Raw genomic sequence first — 26,275 nt, forward strand, 5'->3', positions numbered from 1 at the left:
GCGCTAGTTGACCCAAATGCATGTTGTGGATCATGTAGAAAGGCAAGGAGGTAAAAATGAGAATGTAGAAACACAATGTAAGTATGGAGAGCAGAATAAATTGGAACTAATTTCAGCCAGTATCCAGATTTCCGGGGGCAAACTTCACTTCACTTGAGTTTTCATGTTACTTATCATATTACTGCACTTCAATATTGGTATGAGAAAAACAGTAATGAGGACCACACCAGATCCCAGGTGTGGGGCTTGCTTTGTTCCCCCCACACCAAGCAGGCCCCATGGCAAAGTCCCAGGGCTGGAAATCCAGCCGCACACATGAGCAGGCGTAACGCTCTCCTGTTGCAGATCTCTGGTGCGTGGCTACGCATGCCAGGACCTGCCTGCGCAGCTCCTGTCCCAGCTTGGCGTGGCTTGGAGGAGGCACTTCACGGGACAGAGCTGGGTCACTGTTATTTGCTGAGGGTTGTGTTTGGACACAACGCTAATGGTGAGCCACCCCAGCCGATCCACCTTCAACAAGCTCAGTCCTTGGAGCAGGACTGAACCAGCCAGCAAAGGCTGCCAACAGTCCCCAACTGGGACCAGAGCCCGTTTGGGGCTTTGTTCAGCCCTATCTCGCTTTTAGCAGGCGCTCTGCAGAGGTGGCTCAAGATTACACCTCTCGCTTCTGTGCCTTAACATAAGAGTTTGGCCCTGAAGAAAGTACTTTTTTAAAGAACACATGGGAAAGTAGTGATTTACAGGTCTTAAGTCTCCACCGGAGTATAGCTATGGTCTGCACTGAGTTATCAAAACGGGAGAGAGGAGCATGAAGCTTTAGGTGGCCTTGCAGAGCCCCAGGTCTCAGCTGCAGAGTGAGAGCCTGTCTTCCCCCCAGTTAAGCCTGCAGTCCTTTCTGTTTTCACTTTCTTTCCTAACCATCATTTATTTCCTTCTGTGGTAGTTTACAGACGAGAAGCGTTGGTCTGCCCCCCTCTCTCTCCACCTCCTTTCCAGCCATGTGACTGAGCACTCCCTGCATCAAGTGAAACTTTTCAGTCCCCAGGAAACCTTGATTTCCTTTCCACCCGCTCCACGGTAAGAAGCAGCATCTGTCAAACCTGCAGCTGTGCTGGCCATGGGAAGGAGCGCATGGCAGTTCGTCTTGCTAACCTTCGCCTGTGGTGAGTAGCATCCTCCATCATTTCTATCAGAAAAATGTGATAGACTATGCTGGTTTTGTTTCCTTGCAGTCAGGACAGCACCTAACAGACTGAAAACTTGAATAGTTTTGTTGCTAGCACTAAGGGTGCTTTTAATAAAGTCCCACTGCTAAGAAATAACTATAACTACATTTAATTGCAGAACGTATAGACTTAGTCTGATGTTTTCCTGTGTATTTTCCCTTGCACTCTGTGGTGACATAAGCTCTGACTGTGTGATGGAGTCAGCTCAAAATAGTATTAGAAGCAGGCTTTTTGGGGCTTGCTTTTCTTAATTAAAAATAATTCCCAGGCCAGCAGAACTGACTGAGGGTCTTGAGTGAGACAAGCAGAAGAAAAACTAAGGAAGCGTTGCTCGAGTCATTAATTTATCTGCATTGCGAGATGCAGAGCATGATCAGGAAAGCAAGAGTGAGGCAGGGGGCTTGGGGAAGGCGGAGGCAGGCTGGGGCTTAGCTCAACGACAAACCAGATCAAAGTCACTGTTCAATCCTTAATGCTGCTCTGTGAAAATCTGGGGAGCTAGCCTGGTCAAATACGTGTCCCAGCATGTTAAGTCGTCCCTCAACGCTCGCAGCGGTACAAAATCTGCCAGGTGAAGAAGGACAGAGCACGATTTAATCTGTGTAATGGCTAAAGGTTTGAGCTTGCTAGTGGGGCGCTGGATTTCTGCAGTGTGTTTTGCCATCGGCGTACAGGGATCACACAGGTAACAACCCCCATCTCCCTCCCAGCTCTACTGCGGCAGCGCAGTGAGCAGGGAAACAGCCCAGGGACTTGGCCAAAAGCGGCTCCTGCCATATCTGCTCTGCCTTCCCGCACCCGCTTCATATCCAGAGTCTGCTGAAGTAGCCCCAAAATGTATACACAAAAGGAAAGCGAGATCAGACTGAGAGAAATAACACTAATAACTTGGTGGTCAGCAAGGATCTTTTTGACCAGGAAGAACTTGTTTCCTCAGCTCCTTATCCATTTTTGATTGTTCCTTTAGTAATTTGTTGTCATGTTTTATTAGTGCCACAAAGTCAAGTCTTTCTGTGCATAGTTGCACAGAATAATGAATTAAACATAGTTAAAGTTTAAGGGATAAAGTCTGATGGGTTGGAGGTTTGAGAAACTGCTCCTGTGTTGGAGGGAAACTATGACAAATCTTGGTGCTTTTCCAGTTCCTCAAGGACTCAAACCAAAGCAGCCGGAGCCGGCGAGAGTGTTTTCAGTGATTGTAGGAGCTGGGTCAGGTTCTTGTGTCCACACAAAATCAGTCAGCTAAACACGAGCATTTCTTCTGGGCAGCATAAAGCAGAACAAACCTGCTGGGCTGCCAAGCAGCATGAGTGTGTGGTTAGACAAGAAGGAGAAAAAATCCCCAGCAAGAGTTGTTTTCACCCACCCCATTACAGGACGGCAGGCTGAGAAATGTCACAGCCAGATCACTGCACTGAGCGCTCCGCTTCCCACTGTAACACCTGGGAGCACAGCAGTGACGTTCCCTTGCTGGCGTTGACTGACCCTCCCTGGTCACCAAAGCATGAAAACAGGGTCTCCAGGCCCAGATTGGGGACAGCGAATTTCTGAGAGCTGCCCTGATCCTTTTCTGAGAATTTTGTTCTGATGCATTGCATGCATGGAGGCTTGCTGGGCAGAAATGCAACCCTTGGCACTTGTAACGCATAACTTTAAAGCCGAGGTGAGATGAGGGATTGCAGCTGCTTGCTCCAGGAAGATGCACCACAGGGAGCACACATCCCTTGAGCAAAATATTGGTCGTGTGAAGTTTTGAGATAGCCTCACAGAAAAAAGAAACAGAGACTAACAGGGGGAGGCAGAGCTGCAATTCGTTGTTGCTCTGTGGCCCCTTTTGCCGGCAGAGCCGTGAAAAGGGCTGCGGTGGGGGGAGTCGTGCAAGTGGCTCCTTTGCCAAGTTGTGCCAGGTTCCAAGAGAGGCAACGCTGCAGCGCCGAAGGAGATGTGGTGAAGCCTCCCAGGCCTTAGTTGGAGGGTAGGTCAGGCATCCCATGGGCCCTCCTGCCCCTTTGCACAGCAGAGCTAACGAACTACCTCCAACAACCACTCAAGAAGAGCCAAGACCATTCGGAGAGCAATCCTTACCCATCCCTGGGAGCTCACGTGGCCAAATGCCTTTTGAGAAGGTGACCCAAACCAACAGGTTTAGCAGCGTGGCCAAGCCCCGACAGAGGGTCCAAAATGCTGGGGAGAGCCGTGGGAGGCTGGAGGAACGGTCTGGCAGGTCACCGGGTGAGCATGAGCCATGCATCACCCCAAAGACATTTCTGACTTTACCCCTCAGTGAACCTGTCAGGCTGAACGTTTCTCTAGTGAGAAATAGTTAGGTTGAAATGACCTTTTGGGGAAAATGAAGTTTCATTTAAAAGCTATGGGTGGCATCCAAATGTTAGTGAAATAATGTTTCTCTCCATGTCTGTAAGAGAAGTGTTACCTGGTCAGTAATCGAAACCAATCTGTTAACTAAAAACTAAGAAGTACTGACTATTTAAGACTTGTGTAAATTTAAATACGGGTTGTTTTGCAATCTTATAGGGGAAAAAAGAGTCAAAATTGCAACTTCTTCTTTTTTGATTTTATCGTGCTGGTACACTTAGCTGCAACTACCTATAGCTGGTATACGGCAACTGCTCTGATTTTCCACTGGCATGCAGAGGAGATACGTTACCTGCTTTTCAGCTCTGCCAGCAGGTGTGGTAAAGTCTAGGGGAAAGTGCGAAAATGAACTGAAGTATCATATTAATTATGGCATTTTTAGTTTCCTTCTGATAAAATTCACAATCAGAGGGATCTGTCCTGTCATTTTTGTGGCTTTTCAACTGTATCAAGTTGCCCTTCTTTGATGATAACAGCTACGCTGGCAGTCAAGTATATTCTGTACAGCACAGAGGTGAAACCCAGGCAATTTTAGGAATATGGAGTATACATCTACACTTCTGCTCTTCTCTAGCATAGCCATTTTAAGGGAAAATTGAAGTGTGGGTTCAGATCTATACATCTGTTCTCATTTCTTTCATTTCGATCTTGAATTTGATTCAAAACCCAGTAGGTTTTATTATTCTGATGTAGTCTATATGTATCCTAAAATGGTAAGATTTTGTGAATTCAGCTGCTGTTGCAGTTCTCTGTTCATGATGAGTGAAAATAAATAAATGAAAGGAAGATGAGCTTGTGAGATTTCAGCCATTTCCACTCTGAATGTGCCTCTGGCCTTAATCGATCCTAAAATCCAAATCGCAGCAACCTGCCTGCCACAAAGCTTTGATACCGATTCATGAGAAATATATTTGGAAAAAACAGCATACAATAAACTTCTCAGACAATGTGTTGCGGTGTCCTCTGTGGAGCTGTACTGCTAGGAATATGAGCTGTCTTGGACTTCTGGGTCCCTTCTGTCTCCAAACTGGAGAATTCATCTCTGTCCTCCAGCTAATTTAGGCAGTAAAGCATTTAACTACACCTGAAGCTTCGTGCCCATCAAGGAATTCATATATCTCAGTGATTTATGATTTCTTTTAGCTTGACCTTGTCTTTACAGAGTGCATACTCACAATCAAAGACTCACGCAGAACAGTTGTGACCATCTATGCTACAACGTACTTTTCCCACTTTTTCTTCACTTCATTATTTACATTTAGGAGCCAGATATTTTCTTTCCAGTTCTGCAAGGGAAATGTTTCTGTAAATGTTGTAAGATGGAAACATAATTTTGGTGCTGTGACTATTTTTAGATGTGGTCCAAAAAGCCCCTGGATGCTGTACCCTGAAATTTGTTTCTCATTGCTGAAAGCCCATCGCTAAGAGGGCTGGTCTTTCGTAGTTTGGAGCATCCCATTGGGTACCTCCCAGGAGGAAGAACTTCAGGGTTCAAGATGGCATGGCTACAACAAAACCATAAATAAATATCTGGAATTTCCCTGTCTCCCAGACCGGTTTCCCAGACTGTTGTGATTCACTGTAAGACCATTACGCTGCCTCACTTCCTTCACACACACAAAATGTTCCCTTTCCCCATGCTTTGTTGGTAAGTAACCAACCACCCCTTCGCCTGTTACACCCACTTCATCTTCCTTAGACCTTGATAATTTGCTTCTAGCAAATCTTGCTGTACTACTGCCTGCAAGGGAATTCTTGTGCTGCATGGGGATTGTGCAAGGTGTGCTCATGCCTCCAGCATCCTCCGGCTTCTTCAGCCTTAAAAGCAGCGTGTGGGGAGCTGGGAGCCAATGTGCTTCCACTGCAATGGGTGTATTCAGAGGTGTGAAGACTGGGGGAGCGGTGAAAAGTTATGGATAGTCCTACAGCATGTCTGCTTTCACTCTCCTATCATGACTGGAGCCAAATGAAGAATAAAATTGTATCACCCATTTGATAACAAAATCAGTGCAGTTATGTTGCGGGTATCAACAGAAATGTTAACCATAAAGGTTTCTGGACTACTGACTTATTTGTTTCTTTGCAGCATTTTCCTCCTGCTTTGCTGAAGTGGCCCTGCGGGTCAAACTGTCTCCAGAAACCACATCCTTCCACCATACGGCTACTTCTGCTCAGCCACTTTCCCTTTATCATTCTTCACCCCATCAAGGCACCACAGTTCATTTTAACAGCACAGGCTCTCTTAAAACAACACCCATAAGCCATAGAACAACTGTGCAGACAACAGACCAGCGTCAGGTAACAACAGCACCAGGCCATCACACAACAGCCCAGGCGGGAGCAACCACCATACAAGTGACCGGCCAGAAATCTCCCACGGTGGTATCCACAACATCAGCAGACAACACAACTGCGGCTGATCAGGCTACAACCCAGGCAATGGAAACGGTTACGCCTGCAGTGAAGAACACAACTGTGCACCCTATGTCCTCAACCAAGCAAGCCAGAACACATGTGAGCACAGAAATGACAGCGGCAGCCACAAACACAACCATAAAGCATACAACACCAAATACACAAATGACAGCTGCAGCCACCACCATGCAAACTGTAAAGCCCACCACAGGGTCAGGAAATCAAACAACGGTGCCTAAAAGTCCAACAGCCACAGCCATGACCAACACAACAACCATTCGTCCAGGGACTCAAACAACCATCCCATCTACTACGATGACATTGAGACCCACTCTTGCACCGCAGCCTTCTCCCATCCCCACTGGCACATACACCGTTTCCAGTGGGAACGGGACCTGCATCAAAGCAGTCATGGGTTTGCAACTGATGGCTCAAAATACACAGACGGTGAGGTGGAAGCACTACAAGGCTGAGCTTTGTAACGACTATTTCTTCATTAGCTGGAATTTTTTCTTCTTCTTTCAAAGCAATTTTCAGAAGTTAGCTTGTATGATAAAAATAAGTGGTTTGCTACCAGTCCAAGGCCTTTTCTATGCCACAGCAGATGAGATGCTGTACTTTGGCTTGTATGATGATGTCAGTGGGACGTATGGGTGCTTTCTTGTTTCAGCGATCTATCTGTGCTAGCAATACTTGGGAGGGCAGGTCAGGCTTCAGTGTTACTTGTGTTTCCCAGAATGGGAGACTAGTTAAAATCTGAATTGACTTCAGTGAAGGCCTTGACATTGCGAGTTGCAATGAAAGCAAGAAATTGTCAACTCTCAGACTTGGATTCAGAGGTGGGTTGTCTTGATGCTGACACGTGGAGATTTTAGGATCACAGGAACTGCCAGGCTGGGTCAGAGCAGGGGAGCTGGTACCCTCTCCTAGCAGTGATCCACTGTGAATGATTCAGCACAAGATGTCATAAAACCCAAAATGGTGTTTATGTCCCTCAGAATTAAGGTTTTGTAACCTCCATTAATACAGTATGTGGGGTTACATCCTCAGGCTCTGGAGTTCATATGCCTTGAGCCATCCCCATTAGAAATCCAAATATTCTTGCCTTCAGTCTGAATATTTCTAACATGGGATAAGTATCTAACGTTGGTGAAAGTAATTTTCATAGAATTATAGAACCATTTAGGTTGGAAAAGACCCTTAAGATCATTGAGTCTAACTGTAAACCTAACACTGCCAAGTTCACCACTAAACCATGTCCCTAAGTACCACATCTACATGTCTTTTATCCCTTGTCCTGTCCGAAGCCAGGCAGGGAGCATTGTTCCCAACCTCACCAGACCACAGTGAGATGTTTATTACAAAAGGTGTGTATGAGATGAGACTGAAGGAGCCAAACTGTGTATTCAGGGCCCCAGAGCTCTCCTTTCAGGCTACAACGTGGGTTGGCTGATGCTAGGGATGAACTGTGCAGGACATGAGGAGGAGGCCAGGGTGATACAAGGAGCAACACGCCGAAGCCAATCTAACCTCTGTCTTGATCTTTCCTCTGCCTTCAGGCACAAGTTCCCACTGCTCCCTTTTTTTAAATTACCACTGGTGTTCATCTGACCCTGCTCTGAATCATATCAGTTCACTGAATGAGCAGAAAATGATTATCTTCTGCCAGCTTAACACACTGGAACTGGTGCTGTGTTAGACAAGTGCTAGTGCTGGTTTTCTAGCGGGGAATGACACCGGCAGCCAGCGATTAGACTGCCACTGCCGCTGCCCTGTTCATTCAGCCACACAGAGCCTGTCTGAAAAAAAAAGGCAGCTATAAATCTCCATGTGTTTCTTATTAAGTTTTTCCCTCCTCTTCAGCAGCAGCCCTGCAATGTCTCTTCTCTCCACAGAAGCAGACCGAGTACACGACTGTCGACCCCAGTGCAACACAGACATCTGGCAGCTGTGGGATGGTGCAGTCTGAGCTGAACATAACTTTCAGTGGAGGGTTTATAAACTTCATCTTTGTAAAGGTAATTGTTGCATTTAGAGGTGTCTTGGTTTCAGCTGGACTAGGTTTTTGACTAGGATGAAAATTAACTCTATCCCAGCTGAAACCAGAACAAGAGGGAAGGAGTGTTCAGGATTGGGGAGCTGGAACTCAGGCTGCCTTTGATGCAGCTTGTGCTGTGGGAAAAGGCATTTCATTCATCCCTATGCTAGTTTTTCACTGGTATATAAGGCATTATTACTCCTGTCCTTCCCAAGAGGAACCATGGATTAATTCAGGTTGCAAAAGACCTTTGAAGGCCACCTGGTCCAACCCCCTGCTCAGGGCAGGGCTAAGTTCAATGTCAGATCAGGTCTTGGCTATTTGAACTTTGAGTTTGGAAAGGTTCGTATGTGCGATGAAGGGTAAGTACAGTGCCTTGCCATCCTTTGATACAAAGTCCTAGAGAACAGTGTTAAAGCTACCAGTCTAGCAACACAAAGTCTAGAAATAGCCCCAAACAGAATCTGCATCTCATTTTTACATAGGTAAAAATCTAGTGGGAGGGAAGACAGGTCTGCTGTTTGCATTGGAGCAGGACAGAGGGAATGGGTTTGGGACTGGAGTCCCTGGGCAGGAACAAGGTGTGTGTGCCTGGAGCTCTGACTCACACTATCGAGTTGCTCTTACGAAATGGTGTCTCAGGGACCACCTGAATGCAGGTGAGATTAGCCATTTGCTTCCCATAAATGCCAAGTATCACAACTGCCCAGCCAAAAGCCAGCTGTGGTTGTTAAATCCAAAGGGCAGCCTATGCAGTTGTAAGTGCCCAGGAGCCACGGCCCATCCATAGCTGAAGGGGCCTAATTTCATCTAATTTCTGAGTGGAAAAATCCAAACAAGTGAACGACAACAACAAAATTGTTGATAAGTGCTCTTAAAATGCACCACACCAGGGAGACATAAGTACACACAGAAACTTGGGCAAGAGAGAGGTCCTGCTTACATAGTGGAAAATGAGCTTTCTTTTTGACATTGCATCTATTGATACCACGTTCCCCACTGGGACCACATCGTATGTGGATGAGGCTTTAACATAAGCTACCAAGAGCGCTGCTGCTATTATAACCACAGGAGAAAATTGCTGAGTGCAGCCATCCTCTTGCTTCCTCAGACATTTACAGGGTTTACACATTTTGGGAGGCAGCACGCAGTACTATTTATCTGGAAGCTAATAAGGGCTGGGTCATGATGCCAGCAGGGCTAAAGACAGAAGTTAATACTGTGTATAAAGTCATTAATGGGCAGGGAGGAATACGGCACGGGTTGGATCCCATCAAACTCTGACTGAGTGTAACATGCATTAAGGCCATGTCCTGGAGCTCCATAACAGTTCAGAGCTGCATCTGGCCATCACTGCTGATCTGTGTCCTTCAATTAATCAAGCCAAAATGTCAATCTTACAGCCTGGTTCCAAGCTCAAATTAGTGACAATTAAGAAAAGTACAAATGGTTAATCAGTCATTTCCATAGAAAGTCCAAGAGGCAACAGCAAATTATACCACGCCTGGGTCATTAACGCCTGAGCAGAGAAAAGATATCAATTAATAATCACCTTGATTTTAGTTTATGGCAAAAAGTTGTCTAAAAGCTACAGAGGTAAAATGAGGTTAAAAATCAAGGAGCTGTTTTAAAACAAACGATCAGTTCAGACCATGAGTGTTTGCTTTAAACGTATGCTTCCTGCAACAAGGGGAGCATTTTCTGTGTTACAAGGATCCTTAGAAAAACTCCGGTGATTCAAGTACCCATGAAAGCCCCAGCTCGCAGCAGTGCTAAGGAGAGTGATGTGAACCTTTAGGAGGTACTTGACCTGTCTTGCCCTGAAAAAGGTGGTTATTGGCACAGCATTAGACAATCCTCCCTTCATTTAAAGATAAGCCTCAAGAGCACAGCAGGGCTCGGCTTAGACTTCTTTGAAATTCAAGTCAATGAGAAATCATTTTGCTGCTGGTTTTTGTGTTTGGCCCCCACAGCCTCTCTAACTGCTTTGAACCAGGAGTGCTCCAGCGATGGCACTTCTGATTTTCACTGGTAAAAGAGAGGCTGGATCAGGCCCCAGGGCTGCAGTGCTGGTGTGGGGTAGTGGGAGGTGAGCGGCTGGCTCAGTACTCACCACTGCCAGCTGCTTTTTGCAAAGAACTTGAAAAAAGGAAGTTTTGTAACCAACCCACAAGATGTGAAGTAGGAGCAGGTGTTTTCCCCAAGCAAAGTTATTAACTGTAGCCAAACAGAATATAGCGCTGCAGCCAAAAAAAAGGGTAATATTTGACCTATTTATGTCTTTAAGTAGGAATAATGCTGAGAACCTCTTCTCTGGTGTACTTCTTTCTTAAACTGTCCCAATCCATCCTACCAGCTTTTAAACTGCATAATGTTAAAACTGGGTGCACAGGAGACATTCATGTCTGCTGCCATTTATCCACCAGCTGCACTCACCAGTCCCCGTGTGCTCACAGCTGGAATTAAAATGAATAGTAGGGCTGCTACATAAAGACTCACATTATATTCCAACACTGCTACCAGGGAAAAGCTCCTAGGGCTGGCTCTCACTTTGTGACAGTCCTGGGGAGGACAGCGTTCAGCTTGCACCAGGCTTTTAGGGCATATGCAGGCAGGACAGTCAGCTGGAAATTTTGCTCTATGCTGTTTTACCAGGTGCTTTCCATGTCAGCAGTCTGTAGGCATATGAAAAAAAACAGCCAGCACCGACGGTGTCTGCAGGGTGGAAAGAACAGTTATTTCCCCCCTACACAGACACATCCAGGTTGCTGTTTCCTCATTTGTAGTGACTGCTGTTGGCAGACAAAATAGGAAATGAGTGGTACTAGCATGAGATGAGCTCCCGGCTCTCAGCTTGTTGCTGACTTCTAGTTCAAAACAACGATGAACACAGAAGCACGGCTGCTTTTTGCAGTTTGCTCACGCGAAGGGCATCTATGCATAAAGTGCGCTGCAGTGCCAAGTCCCAAGTACTTCTAAAGGTGTCAGCTTAGGTCCTGCAAACAGTCAGAGTGCAGGTCAGCGTGGATGAGTTCAGTGCAAGATTACTCATGAGAGCACTGTAGGGACTCTCAATGAAAGCAGAACAGATGAATAAAAATAAATTGGCCTTATCACATGCCTGTTAATTTGTGCAATGTATAATATTTGCTTAACTCCCTCCTACTTTTGGTTACCACAAGTATCACACAAATGTCTAGCTTAAGCAGTGTGTGCAAAATCACGCCTGCATGGTCCAGTTTCACAGACCTGAGCAGAATTGGTGATGTAGCTGAGGTTGCTGCATTACACCAGCTTCTTACCTATTAGATGGAGTGATTTGGAAAAGAAAAAGCAATAAATCCAAGCAAGTTGGTTCTTGGGTCTTGAAGGTGATGCTTTAAAATGTGTTTCTTTGGGAAATTCTTTGTGACCATTTTGCTGTGGTGAACTGTATTTATTTTTTTTTTTTCCACAAATATGAGGATGTATTATGAATAAAGATATATCTTCTTTTGCAGCAAGCTCCAATGTACTATGTCAGTAAAATTGAGAGCAGATTACAGTTATCTTCTGAAGGTCAGTGATTTTACATTGTCTTAATTTTATATCAAACTGTGCTGGGTGTGTGATAGGCTTTCATATCTTTAAAACACTGAATCTTGCAAATTATGTATTTTATCAGGCTTTCAACACATCATTCACCTAAATCTTACGGCATGAAAATGGAAGAGAAGGGACTGGGCTGCAGTTTCATTAGAATTGTTCAATTTTCCTTTTGTCCTCAAAAACTTTCCCTGCCTTTCATTACTCTTTCAGAATAGAGATTACTTCAAACCCAAATTTAATATACAAAACAGTCCTTAAAGTTTTTATGTGCAACCACACAAAAATGCTGTGAATCCAGTTCAGTTGCATGCATCTTTCCAGTCTAATACGCAAACTAAATGGATACAGTATCTGGGTCATGGAAATGCAGAGCTGGATCCAGATTTCAAATACACCAATATGGAGAGGAGGCATGTCTGACATGTTGATTTGGCAAAAATAAGAACTGGACACAGGCTGAGGTTCTTAAAACTATGCTGAAATCCTAGACCTTGTCTGTGCTCTTCTCTAGCGATCGGATTTTCTTTTTCTTATATAGCCCTGCTTCTCGCCATTTGAACAGTCAGGAGCTGCCCCAGATGCTACCTTCCAAGAAATGCTAAGAGAACATCATTTAGGTCAAAGAGAAAAATTCTGAGCCACCACTTCAGATTTTCTCTGACATTAATTTTGCACAAATTCTTCCTAATTTATCAAATGTGTGACAGGTTAACGACTATATTATGTCACTTCTCTGCTTGTTACTCATAAGTATTTGGATTGACCTTTGTCCCTGAAAGAAGAAAAACAAATCAGGAGCTTGACCAGGTGTGTCCTAATTTTTCTTCTCACCGATGAGCACTTTTATTAACTCAAGTGGAGCCTATTCTGATCTACAGCAATTAAAGTAAAAGAAAAGCTGATCCAGAGGACACGTCTGCTAGGGATGTTCTCAGTCTAGATGATCAGAGTTTTCCTGTGCATTGCTAAGTGCAAATTGCAGCAAACACAAACTAATCGGCTTAATCATAAGTTTTAAAATCTTCAAATATACTTTGAATCCTCCACAGTGGTGCTGGCAAGAGACTTTGTTCTCCCCGGCTGTTTGTTACAGCCTCTGTGCCAGATGTTGTCATTTCACAGTCCACCAGCAGTATTTTTGCAGTGAGCAAGCCTGTATCTTTTTCTAAGATAAAAATTACTGAATTAACTGTATCAGTACACACTGGTGTACTGATTTAGACTGAAGGGGACCAGGGGTATGCTGGCAGATGTGGTCGAGATACAGTGATGCAGAGTTGGTGATGTGGATGATTTTGTCTTAAACTGGTATATCTGCTTTCAAAGGAGGGTATGCATCCAGGACATGCCCAGGCTACAAGATCTTTTCATGCCTTGAACTTGAGCCATATTTTCCGTAAAGTACTGTGACACTGAAATATGTTTAAAAACATATTTAATACATAAAGCAATATAGACTAGATATGTCAAATTCCCATGCTAGAGATGGTATCTCTGTTTTGTCTGGAAATAGCCATGCTGGAGACCTAAGATAGTTGTCTGCTCCTGCGAGAATCCTAACCCCCTCTTGCAGACTCAGATTGTTAAAATATGAAGCAGCATCTGAAATTTTAGCCACTTTTTCAGACCCAAGCTCAGCTGAGTTGCCCATTGATAATTAAAGCACTCATTTAAACATGGAAGAAATGTAACTGATACATTATGGGGAAAATGTAGAATCATAGAATCACAGAATAGTTTGGGTTGGAAGGGACCTTTAGAGGTCATCTAGTCCAACCCCCCTGCAATGGGCAGGGACATCTTCAACTAGATCAGGTTGCTCAAAGCCCCGTCCAACCTGATCTTGAATGTTTGCAGGGATGGGGCATCTACCACCTCTCTGGGCAACCTGTTGTCCATGCTTTAGTCACATCTGTGACTGCTGCTCTGCCAAAGCACCGGGGATCCTCCATTTTATCTCAGAAAGATGTTGGTTCCAACAGAGTTAGTGCAGATTCTCATTTGTCTCTCTATGGCCTCCAGGTATGCTTTACTATGCAGCCATACATGAGAAGCTGTTTACAACAAAGCTGGGGAATTCCTTTAAGTGTGCCAGCAAGCAAACCTTCAGCTTGGAGAAGAACTTCCAGCTACTCTTCGTTAATATGCAGCTGCAGGCATTTGATATTGTTGGTAACCAGTTTGGAAAAGGTAAGTAGAAAGGATACCTTTTCCACCCTTCCAAGATCTACATGTCAGCATTCTGCTAGCCTGAGGTATCTCCTTCTGCTAGATTATAACCATACACATGCGGTGATCCTATTACAGCTATAGCACAATCACAGCAATTTGTAATAGCTCCCAAATACTGTAACCTGCCTGCTGTTGTATTCTCACCCTTTTCTGAGTCATTTTCAACACACTGCTAATACCTACGGAAGATGGAAAAGTACCTTTCCCTCCTATATTCAATACCTTCTGTTTCACCTTCTCATTAAAAATGTTCAACTCTACAGCCACCATTTTATTCTTCACCCGTTTTCTCCCAGAGCAAGCAGAAGTGTGTTCACCACCACTGCATTGCCCAAACCCCTAATATGTACAGTTCAGTTCAAGGTCACTGTTCTTGACATAGTCAGATTTTAGCTATTTTGAAAGGCTCTTGACACTCATGATGTCCCACAGCTGCAGCAGCAAAACTGCCAACTAATAAGGCATATTTGTGAATGCAGGATGATAGTTTCAGAGCAGCTGTGCCTAGACATGATGAAATGCACTCCTGAGGAGAAGCACAATTGGCATGCTCCCTAGTTTCAGAATTAAATGTGACGCTTATCTCTGCAATTTGTCTTTTCTTGAGTACAGCCACAAAGAGGCAACCATGTAGCTTAGTAAAAGACAGAGACAGGCCAGTACTGACTCCCCTGGTCCCTGGATTGCCCACACTGGGAGAATGTATTGAGGCTCATCACAACTTCTTCCCTACACCCACACCTGGGGTTCCTTCCGCAGGGAAATGAGATGTTGTCATCCTTGTTTGTTGTCCAGCGATGCAGCCAGGACCTGGCCGGGGTGTGGGGTCCAGGACTGCTGGGTGCACCAGGAAACTCCCATGTCCCACAGTATGGACACTCTCACGGTCTGCTGCCTTACTTCTTATGAGATGCATGAAAGATCCTACAAAAAGCAGAGAGGTGGACTAGATGGTACCCTGTGGTCTCTTTCAAATTGTACATCTTCACATTTCTGTGGGGAATCACCCCCCTCCTCTCAGGGTGTTTCCATACAAGAACTCAGGTAGACAGATAGGCTTATCAGCTCTCCAGCCTTTCATATGCACTAATAAAACATCTCCTTCTTCCAACATTTGACTTTCTGCGTGCTTACAAAATATTGCCCCTGTATTCTTCTTTTTACTTTAGATCTGTCTTTTGACTCAGTTTGGCTTTGGTTGACTGATTCTTCTTTTGTTAGCTCAATATTTTGGCTGCCCTTCTTATTCTAAAAGGAATTATAATGGGAAACAACATCTGGGGCTTTTTTAAGACATGGACTTTTTTTTTTATATACTTTAAGTTCCTAAAAGCCACACTGAGAATCCAATCTATGCTCTCATTCTCATGAAGATTTTTTTCATAGGATAAAACCAAGCTGGAACAACTCATAGGATCCCACCTGGTCCCCAAATTCCCATTTGAATTTGTACAATGAATGAGTTCAGATATGGCTTTTGGTATGGCGTCACCTCTAGCAGAGACAGAGCTTAGAAAGACTCTCTCTCTCCCCCCAAGGTCAGGCTAATCTCTGCTAATCAATACCATATACAAAATTAATTAGTTTTGCTGTTAATCAAAGGGCTGAGAAAGCAGCTACCACCTCTGAAATCATTCCCCAGGGGCCATGAAATAGTTATGAAACTGTTACGTACTTCTGCTGTGTATGCAGATTTTGAAAGACAAAATCCCCAGTGAAGGAATGACTCTATACACATCACCAGCCTCCTCCCCTCAGGTTTCTCAATACTGGTAGTTTCACTTCTGTTGCTCCTGATTTGCTTATCTTTAAAGGGGGAAGAAAAAGAAAACATTAATGATCTCTGGTTTCAAGTTCCTTACAATTTTGTACAGACTGCAGCAGCGTTACAATAGCTTGGCCTGTTTGAGTCTGGAAAGCTGTAAAGGTGTCTCCTGAACTGCACTTCAGTATATCAGAAACAATTCCTAGAGTTCATAGCCCAAGGTTTTGTCAAAGCGAAATGGCCAATTCAAACATCTCTGGCGTTTGCAATACTCAAATACAAATAATTTTCAGCTCACTTCCTTAACAGCAGGTTGCATTAATCAGACAAAGCTTTTAAAAGGCAGCATCTAGTGGAATGCTGATGCCTTTGGCTTTGTGGCATTGCATCACATGAAATGACCATCTGGATGAGAGGAGAAGAGGATCAGATTTTGGGGAGAGCTGCGTGGAGGCTCTGGAGCTGTGACATGATGTCATGCACTCCACATGCTCCCTGGGCTAACTGCCTGCCGTTGGCGTAAAGACTCCCATTGGGGAAAAGCCCAAGCTAAGCTACTATCTGTGCCAGCATAGTCATCAGAATTAGACAATAACAACAGAGGCCTTTGTCTTAGAGCGCTGTCGAAATCTGCCTTGCAATAGTCACAAGAAATTAAAGAGGTAGAGGCTGTTGGATCTCTCTTAAACCTTAGGTATAAATTGGATTCACTGCTAAGCTGTGATATACTTTGGGGTTTAGCTGATCAAGCTACCCTACTTAGACGATAGTTTGCTACTCAGATGCTACTCAGAGCATCATGCCAGAGGTCTTTCTTTCCCTGGAGCCCAAGGAAAGACGATTCCTATAGATCAGACAGAAGATGTAGGTCTGATCCAATTCTGGGATAACACATTAGTGATCATTCCCAGACCTTCCCTTCACTCCAGGGCTACACTTGTTGTATTGTGACTTTGAGACTGATCCTGCCATTGTTAGTTGGGTAAATATTCCATTTATGTCAGTGACCCAGATGGTGCAGTCTCGCCATAGGGAAGCCGCCAATTTACCCCAATCTTGAAGTTCATTTTTACATAATAAGTTTTCATTTAATCAGAAGATGACCTGAATATTCATTTGGGTAGGGACTGGCTTAGGAAGTCAGGATTTGGCCTCTCTGTAGCTAAGAGGTATGTTTGGAGTGAATATATCGTTGGATGGTTCTTAAAAGATACTATTTGTGTCAAAACCTTTTCTGATATCATCATACGTACAATAAAATTACAATGGTACTGCTAAAGCAACCCCCTGGACTAAGTCCAAGGCTTCTGCCTTCATAATCTCTTGATGTTCTGAGTTAGCCACAATTATCCACAAATATTCTGAATTAAACACAGAGAACAATTAGAATTTGATTTTTCTTAGGAAACACTGACTTAGCTAGGATCCTTGCTGTGCTAATGATGTCCTGGACTATGGGCTCCTGTCTCTGGCCTGATACTTTTTACTGGGCAGAAGCAATTAGGTGCCACATAGGAGCAGTTTTTGTCTGTGCAGGATGTGTCTTGCTCTTTATTTTGAGCCTTGCACTTTGTAGTGTGATGCTCCACATCTGCTACCAGCAAGAAAAATCTCCTGCTGTGTATGTACTGATCTTGATGGTAAAACAATTACTGTGGACATGGAAGAGCAGAGTCATTCTCCAGTGAAGCATGTAGCTATTTCGAAAGGGGCAAGTATAGTTTTCTTGAGATAAGATTCACCACAGATAAAAATGTATTAACTATAGCTCAGGAAAAAGAAAGAAAGAAAAAAGGAAACAAGGTTTTGAGAACTTCTGGCTTGTATTTGCTAACTTTTCTGGAATATAGATGTATAGTCTAGGAGTACAGTGTTCTGCTGTAACACATTCTCTGATCTCCTTTTACTTTCAGAAGAAGAATGTTTTCCTGATAAAAACAGCAAAGCAGCTCCCATCGCGGTGGGCCTGAGTATCCTGGGATTGTTTGTCATTGTGTTTGCCACATTCCTGATTTCCAGAAGAAAGCCGCATAGAGGATACGAACGTATCTGAGGTGCCCTTGTACTTCCAAATGTGCGTAGCAAGTAGAGAAGTTACAGGAGTTTTAGCTTCTACCTGGCAATCTCATTGCCCTGAAGACATATTTTTAAGTGGGATGACACCATGTGTTTAAAGCTAATGAATATTTCTGGAAGCGATTTCTTTAAGGTGGGAAGGAGAGAACTCACACCATCTACTTTAGGCTATTTTTAGCATCTAATTTAGATGTAGTCCAGAGGACCAAAGTGAGGAGCCTAAATTGTTTATATTATCAACAAAGGAGGCAATTCAGACCACCTAAGTCAGATGCCTAAAAATAGCTTAAAGCGGACAGTATCACTATCCCCCAGAAAATCCATCAGGTTTCTTGAAGATGGCATTTAGATTTATTAAAATAGATGAGTCCAGTGATACGACCTTCAAGTGAATAAACCAGAGGTCCACAGCTACAGACAACCCTGTTAAATCACAGCTCAGTGGAAGCCTTGTGGGAACATTGTGTATGCTGAAGTCTCAGGGCAAGTGTAAGTGACTTCCATTCATAAGCAAGTTCTCACCTGTCCTGTAAATATCAGGGTTACATTTCATAAGTTCTTGGTTTTTCCTACTAAGCCCTTCGGAAGAACACAGTGGTCATATGTGACTCTCACTCTAGAGGCAGTATTTTTAGAAAATTTTCTAGTTTCCAGTGACTGTGTATGCAAATAAGAGAAGATTACCCAACTGAGGTCATACAGGGTCTGCCCGACCAGTAGGTTCCAAAATTATCACTTGTCATTGCTTGTCTCAGCCCTGCTGCAAAGATGTCTGAGCTTCTTGCCAATAATTCTTGAACTGCATAGAGCACAGCACATTAGAGCAGTCTGATGTTGGTAAGTTTATCCTGAAGTGTGATGTTGTAAACTGCACAATTCAGGAGCTGATTGACAGGCAGCTGAGATGCCTGTGCAGCGGAACTAGGCAGGCAGTAACTCCATCCATCTGCCACACCAGGCCAAGCCATCCCACTTGTCGATGGGCGCTCAAGGCACAGCATCCCTTTGCCACATGTTTGCAACACAACGTGGAAAAAGCTAACATGAGGGTCTGAAAGCACTGTGACACATGGGCCGGTGCTGAGGATGCCAGTGCAATAGATGGGGACTGGGGTGAATGCTTGATAAATTCAAGGAGCTTAATATTTTGCGGTCTTGTGAGAGCTCATGAATCACCCACTTCCTATTCAGACGTGGACCTGTTACAGTGACTGCCACTGAACTCAATAACTGTCCCTCCACGGAGATGGCAGCACTGTGATCTCTCTTAATCTGGGAAGATACCACGCTCACTGAAAATGCCAGGGATTAAGTGGCCACAATTGTGGCAGACCTACACAAAGCCCATGAGTAAATGGAAATCCACTGATGCTGTATGTTCAAGACTTCGGTGGGAACTAAAAGCTTGCACAGGCCTTGGACAAACTCTCTTTGTTGTAACAAGGAAAATCTCCTTGTCACGAAAGATTTACAAAGCTAAACATATGCACAAACGTGCACATACACACACAGACGTGCACACACCACATACAAATCTGTTCACTGCAGCAAAATACATCAAAATGGTAAGAAATTATATATAAAAACATTTACAGAAGAGAAAATAATATTAAATAAGAGCACATTTCTCCCTTAGGAGTTTAAGTTTAAGTTTAAGTCATTAGGTAATAACTTAAATTCTACCAATAAAAGTTTTGCCTGGAAAAGGACTGTGGAATGGCACCCATTAAACAAAAGAAAGACTGAAGTTATCTGCAAAAATGCCTTGTTGTTAGTTTAATCTGGATCTAAACAAAATAGAGATGCTGGGAGATAATTTAATTCCATTAATAATGGCCCAAATCCTGAGCAATTATTAATGGTGATGAAACTTCACTGGATTTTCACTGGGTAAAACTGATGATACTATCTTGTGAGTTTAATTTCCTTTAAGTATTTTTAAAATAGTTTTGATATTTTACTAGTATTTAACCATTGAGAGTTTACTTATTTAAATCAAGAAAGTAAAGAAATCCTTCCATTCCATGAATTACTAGAAGATGCTGGTCTGTGTCAAGTAGAAACATGGTCATACTGTTCCATAATTGACATAATATGTAGCTGTGGAAGTAATTAACAGTCTCCAGAAATGTTCCCTTTGGGTCTGAATGAACCAATAAATAAGAAAGATAAAGACAATTTTGAAGCACTTTTGGAGAAGCATAAGACGGAAGTCAGAACCAGCTGTGAGCAAGGGAGGCAGTTCAATACGATTATAAGGTAAAGTAGCACAAGAAACAGAATACCAAACTTTCAAACCTTTAATACAGATACAGTGATTTGAACTGTATTCAGTTGAATACAAACTGAAATTTGAGTGTTTGGATTATTATTTTGTAAAAGGCTCCAGCGCTGTTAATATTGCTTAGTGAACTTTATCTAGATTATTTTCACCCTTCCTCCTTTCCCCCCTGCTTAGTGGACAAGCAGCCCACTGAACTCAGTGGCATTGTTCAGGCCCTTGGATTAGTAAGATCCCTCTAGTTCTCAGGGTTAGTTAATACTATTAACCTGTTGTTTAGAAAGCAGATTTTTATACTTGATTAAAGCAATCACATTTTTTGAAAACAAGAGAATTGACGAGGTGTCCAGCAGGAAAGGTAAATATATGGAAGAGCTTCCATTCGAAAATGAGCCTAAGTATGCAATAGTGATGTTATCATCCCAAACTGTTACATGTGGACATTTTAACAACAAACACTGCCTAAAAAGCTCAGCCCCGCACATGATCTGAGCCTAAGCCATTCTGACTAGTGATCAATAGACATCTTTCCTGTTCAAAACTTAGTCCTGTTTCACATGTTCTTTGGATTGTTGGGTTGCGTGATCTGTACGGTTTGTTACTTCTATTGATATGGATATAGCATTTTCTTGTTATGGTCTGTACTGAAAAATCTCTTTATGTCAATATTCAGTCTTTTAATGTTTGATAGCAACAAGAGGAGAGAAAACTGTTCTTAACGACTGATAATTCTGTGTTTAACCTTGTGCCCTCTGGCATTTTTACCGATGATGCAAAGTTAATGTTTCCCCCCCCCCCACTTTTTTCTTTCTACAGCAAATCAAACTGTTGGTATTGAACAACGTTTGGATTCAGGTTTACCTGACTTGTTCTTATGCTTTTTGTTTCTATTATTTGTTTGCTATTTTTATGAAGCTGCATACTGCCCTTTCTACATGAATAATACTCTGGGCTTGCTCTAAACGGCACAGGTGAAGTGCCCGTGGTACAAACCAATGAAACAATTGGAGGGTCCAATGAAATGATGCCACCATGCAGCAAACTGAATCCAATGGAGTTAGTACTTTATAATGGTAGAGGATCCACTGGAGAATTCCTTACTGCATCAGGAGATCCCAGCCCCTAATGTGCAACCTTCCTCCCACCTGCAGCCCAGCCTGCATGCCATCACCTTCTTCCCTGACCACAAAACACACGAACAGCCTGCAGCAGGGATGCGTGTCAGCATGCCAGCATAGCAGGGAGTGTTGCCTCTCTGAATTTAATGTTGAGTTAGAATTAGACAGCCCAGCTCCTCCGAGTTGCCACGTGCAGCTTTTAAAGCTGATGCCTGTATTTATTTTGTGCCAGAATTTAGGTAGATATTTGGCTGGCACTTTTTTATCTAATGGAGTTGCTTTGAGGTCCTCCTCCCAGTGGGAAAACTCTCTATAGGTGTAATTGGTCTTGGCTGCCAGACTTTGCCCAACAAAGTTTGCCAACATTTTGTCCAAGGAAACATTTTGAGCAAAAAGTCCCTGAAGGAGCACCAGACAAAGAAGAGCCTCTTACGATAAACTAGTTGTACACTAGGTGGGCCATAATAATTATACCATGGGCAGCAGGGCACAGTTTCTTTGTTTCCTGTTGGTCTGGATGTAAATGAAAACGGTATTTTCTAAGCCTGGCAGATTGCTTCCCTTCCAGGGCTGCTCTTTGCCATAGTCAGACTCTTGTTCAGCAACCTGCTCACTGCTTGGGACAGGGGTTCACCAACCAACCTGCCCTAAAAATCTGCATGCCAAAAACCTTCATATAGTCAGCATGAGCCCATGTACCCAGAGAGCTGAGAGAAGAGCAGAGTCTGCTGTGGGAGGGGGCAAGGTTGCAGCTGGCTCTGAGAGTGACCAGCAATGTTGGTCTCATCAGCCCTAGCTCACTTTTCCCCCCCATTGTGGACTCAGATCAACCCATCCCTGAACCAGAAGATAATGATCACGATGACATGATGCATCCCATCAGGGAAGCTATGCTTAACTTGCTTGCAAGCATGCGCTGGTCAGGATACCGTGGGGCCACTCATAGAAATTAGGAGGTGAGCACATCCCTACGGCTCCCTGATGCTCTGCTACAGCTCTCAGCCCAGACCATTTACTATGGTCTCTTGCACACCCCAGGAAGACACAAGGGCATCCCATGAGTATGATGATGTCATACTTAGCCAAATCACCAAGGAGTTTATAAAGCAAGATTTAATTTCTTTCAGTCCTTTTTGCTCTCTGATGGACAAAGTCCAAATTAAAAAACAGCTGTTAACTCTGGTTGAAAGAGGAAGGGAGATGTAGATTAGCTTCTTGAGTGTATGACTAGGGTTTCGTTGATCACTTCTAGCTTGCTGTAATACATGGTTGCTAAAAATTAATTTGCTATGAGAAGTAAGATATGCTCTTTATTTTTCTATTATTGGTGTTTCTATAATAAAGGTTGTATTTAGTCATTAAAGTGTGCATTGCTGTGCAATTATTTTCTCTCTCGAGTGCTGTTTCACCCAAACTGTTTAAAATACAAGTACAATCTAACAAACAGGCAGGGTCGCATGGGCTCTGGACACAAGCCACAGACACAGATAAGCTTATATCCTAACCATAACTTTGATGATTATTTCTTCTGTGGCTTGGGCAGCTCATCTGACATTTCTATCTTTGTTTCATCAGCATTACCAAAAAAAAAAGGGTATTAAAAATATTATGCAGTTTTCTGTTAATCTCCCCACAACTTCCAGAGTATCTGAATTCACTATGTTTCTTTATATGACTAGATCTCTTTTTGTTTCCTACTGGTCCAATAAACACAGACCAGAACTCGGAGCAGATGTGATGGATGCTTGTTACTTCATGTTTAAACTGCTTTCACAGATAATAATCTTAGGAATTACGATAAGAGTCTTTTGAGGAGAATGCATCCTTTCAGTGTGCAGTTATGGAAACTAGAGGAAATAAATAGCTTGGAAAATACCACACATAAACTTGAGATATCAACAGCTTCTATGTTGGTCAAAGGAATTTCCCAAAGGATGGGGGCTGGACTAGATGATCTGTAAAGGTCCTTTCCAACCCAAACCTGTCTATGATTCTATGTGACTTTGCTGTGATTTTGCTGTTTGTCACATCAACAGCCAGCTTAAAATACTGTAATTGTGGGACAACTGCATGAGGTAAACCTCTCAATAAAAGGGGGCACTCAAAAATTCTTCAGCTTCATCTTTAAAGGTTTTTCAGAGAAACTTGAAACCAAATCTGTCTAGATCTACATTTGGCTAATAACTGCAGCCAGACCCTGTTTTGGGTGCAGGCTCCTATAATGCCTCTAAGGCTGTTGTTGGGAGGTTGCATGATAGAGCTGGGCTGGCTAGGAAAGAGAGGCGTGGGCAGACAGATGAGGGAACAAGATACTACCTTCCCTGCGGTGAGCAAGATAAGGCTCTGAAATGGCTGAATGAGGCTAACATGTCATCCTCTTCATGGCTAAAGCAGCAAAAGTTGCTAGACAGATTGCAGGAAAGCAGAAGACATGGTAAAGATGGGGGAGAAAAACCTCTCTCTCTACTGCTGGCAGCTGATTCAGGAACTTATCTGTTAGAGAAGTGCTAATGAGGGCAGCAGAAATAAAGTAACTTTTCTCAGTGATAAAATACCAGAATTATGCTTCACTTGCTATTACCATTTCTAGTGTCAGTGCACATCCCTACATGATGGATAATTTAATGGCTACAAGTCACAAGGTGAAAACTTCACAGGCCCCTTGATTTGTCCTTCAGTAGAAAAGCAGGGCTGCCAGGAGAGCAGGGTCAGTTTGCTCTGCTCTTTTGCACCTGCTTGGCCTGGTACAATATTAAATTTGGTGCCAGGTTCGCCTAAGTGATACACCTATTTAGTGGACAAGATTCCTGGCTTGGTCATGTTAGTTTTAGAAGCTGGGCTGGTAAATACACACTTGGGAGATGCATTTCAGCTGATGAACTAGGATTTAGATGGGGCCTTCTGCATGTTCATTGCTGGGGTGTGTGGGTGGGGGGGGTATCTGAAGTGGACCCTCGAAGGCTGCCGGATGTCTCATTCTCTCTTTCTTGACAAGGTTTAATGGCAGATGGAGGAATAGTCAATCATTTTTCCTTTTAAGGCAAAAACCCCTCCGTCTGTAAGTCACACCATGGACTGTCCCAGAAGCACAAAGGTTTTGAATCCACTGGAGAAACATTTTTGCATCAGTGTCTAGAAGAAAAAAGAAGTATTATTTTAAAGCATCAATTTGAGGAAAATAACAAGGGTGAGGAGAGAAAGATTTCTATGAAGTTAACCCTCACTAGTAAGGTAACGACACTTGGAGACTACACTTTCTTTCTCACATCCATGGCTGTGGCCACTGCATGCCAGTAATGCAGGGCCTGAAGTTTATCAGCCACAGCAATACTCACACTCCTGGGCTTTCGTCAGCATCCGGGCTTTCCCAGCTAGCCACAAAATGTCACAAAACCTGCATTTCCCTTTTTCTGCAAGTCCTATTGCCCATGAAGTCGCTAGATCCCAGGTATTTTACTAAATTATAATTCAATTGGCTTAGTTTCTTACTTAACTCTTTCTTCAAAATTTTAAGTTTGCATTTCCCACATGCAGAAACAAAATAAATGGCTGTTGGAAAAAAGGAAAGTGTTCAATCTGAGTCAGAAAATCTGTGCAGATTAGAGACACAGACCTTGGTTTTGAATTTCAGCTTTGCTGGGGCTTTCCTATACCCCAGGAATTTCTGAAGAATATGATTCATGATTCCAGCCAATGTTTAACCTCATTCATTTTGCCATGGAATGACTTTTTTTCATCTCCCCAAGGAAAATGAATTCATATTTCAAACAAATTATGATGTTCACAATCTGCTCATGGGAAAAAAAAAGATAAAAGTACTCAAATTATTAATCTAAAGCAGCTTTCAAAATATGCCAAGCTTCCACAATAAGATTTAAAATGTTGCCAGTCCAACCATTCCAGTACATCACTAGGTTCATCACAGTGCCTCTATCTATGTACATGCACATTAAACATATTACTGGTGTCAGTGAGAAAATTATTATTTTCTGCATTTCAGTTTTATTACATTGCACTTTCAAACACCTGTGTATACAATCTGATGATCCCACTTGACTTTCCAAGCCCTAAAAGCCATGCTTGCGGGTTGCCTTCACCAAGAGCAGATTTGCAAAATAAATGAGTTTGCAACTTCCATTAGTTCTACTGTTCAAAGCGTAAACTCCTCCACCACCTCTGAGTTATGTATTTTAAAATACCTTTCGCTCTTCCCAATGTTCAATGTTAAACTACATAAAATGCTGCCATCTTGTGTTTAGAGACAATTTAAACATGCTGAAATTTTTTAAAATCTGGATTTCAAAAGACAAAAGTAGGATCTATGCTGTCAGCACATTATGTTGAAGAAGAATGAAGTGAATGAGTTATAGAAAAGTGGAAGCTTCTCTTAATAATTTAGTTTTTAAAATCTCATCTTTAGAGCAAGTGCTGAACCCACCACCTCTTGCAGCCAGGTTCAAGGGACCATACTATTTCCCCAAGCTGATCTGGCATCCGCTTAGGCTACTACAACCACTCAGTCCCTGGTATGAGAGGTCACCAAGCCAAATTAAAAAAAGTAACAGCGGAACAAGCAGGGATTACCTGCATACCAAGAACACTCTTTACATAAGAAACCATGTTAACGCTTCAGAATACAGAGAACACATAAGATGTTAAATACTGCCACTATTACAATTGATAGCTTGTGTATTCCTTTTGAAAAAGCATGGTTGCTTTGCTATTGGTAAACGGCAACTAGAAATACTTATTTTGACTAAGTACTACTGTTTGGGTTTTTTAAAATTTCTCTATATAATTCATATTAAAATCATGGTCATGTGAAATACTACTTTGGAAGTGCTTTATTTTAGTCTACCAGTACCACAGGTTAACTGAACATTATTGTTAACCTGGGTTCAGTAAATCAGTGTGACTAAGGCAAACGAAGTGACCTTGGTGATTCACACTCCTTTTCTTGCTGCATTATGAGATCCAGCTCAACATGGAAAATAAGAATGACCAGATGAGGCCTGACCAAAGGCCCAGCTCCCCTGCGCCCTGTCCCCTCAGGAGCACGGGCACTGCGCTGGAGCTGTGCAGGGAGGTTTAGCAAGGCCCCGCACAAGGGTGACCTGCAAACCTGCAAAGCCTGAGGGAGTGGTACTGATCACGCGTGCT

At 43.1% G+C, this 26,275-nt stretch overlaps 1 protein-coding gene across 1 annotated transcript; it reads left to right on the forward strand.

Annotated features, from left to right (window-relative positions):
• The first annotated feature begins 1,098 nt into the window (after positions 1 to 1,098).
• Positions 1,099 to 22,478, forward strand: LAMP3 (lysosomal associated membrane protein 3). Its single transcript, XM_076341294.1, has 6 exons — positions 1,099 to 1,163; positions 5,689 to 6,464; positions 7,913 to 8,035; positions 11,556 to 11,613; positions 13,666 to 13,833; positions 17,554 to 22,478. The coding sequence occupies exons 1-6, from the start codon at positions 1,118 to 1,120 to the stop codon at positions 17,691 to 17,693; spliced, it is 1,311 nt and encodes a 436-aa protein (XP_076197409.1). The 5' UTR covers positions 1,099 to 1,117; the 3' UTR covers positions 17,694 to 22,478.
• Positions 22,479 to 26,275: the final 3,797 nt, after the last annotated feature.

The sequence above is a fragment of the Aptenodytes patagonicus genome, chromosome 6 (assembly GCF_965638725.1).
Source record: "Aptenodytes patagonicus chromosome 6, bAptPat1.pri.cur, whole genome shotgun sequence".
NCBI lineage: Eukaryota > Metazoa > Chordata > Aves > Sphenisciformes > Spheniscidae > Aptenodytes > Aptenodytes patagonicus.

What these genes read in the sequence shown, in the direction of transcription:
- LAMP3 (XM_076341294.1), top strand. Translation starts at nt 1,118, where the DNA reads ATGGGAAGGAGCGCATGGCAGTTCGTCTTGCTAACCTTCGCCTGTG. An exon ending in CTTGCTAACCTTCGCCTGTG is followed by an intron (nt 1,164 to 5,688) that starts GTGAGTAGCATC and finishes GTTTCTTTGCAG; the next exon opens with CATTTTCCTCCTGCTTTGCT. An exon ending in TGGCTCAAAATACACAGACG is followed by an intron (nt 6,465 to 7,912) that starts GTGAGGTGGAAG and finishes TTCTCTCCACAG; the next exon opens with AAGCAGACCGAGTACACGAC.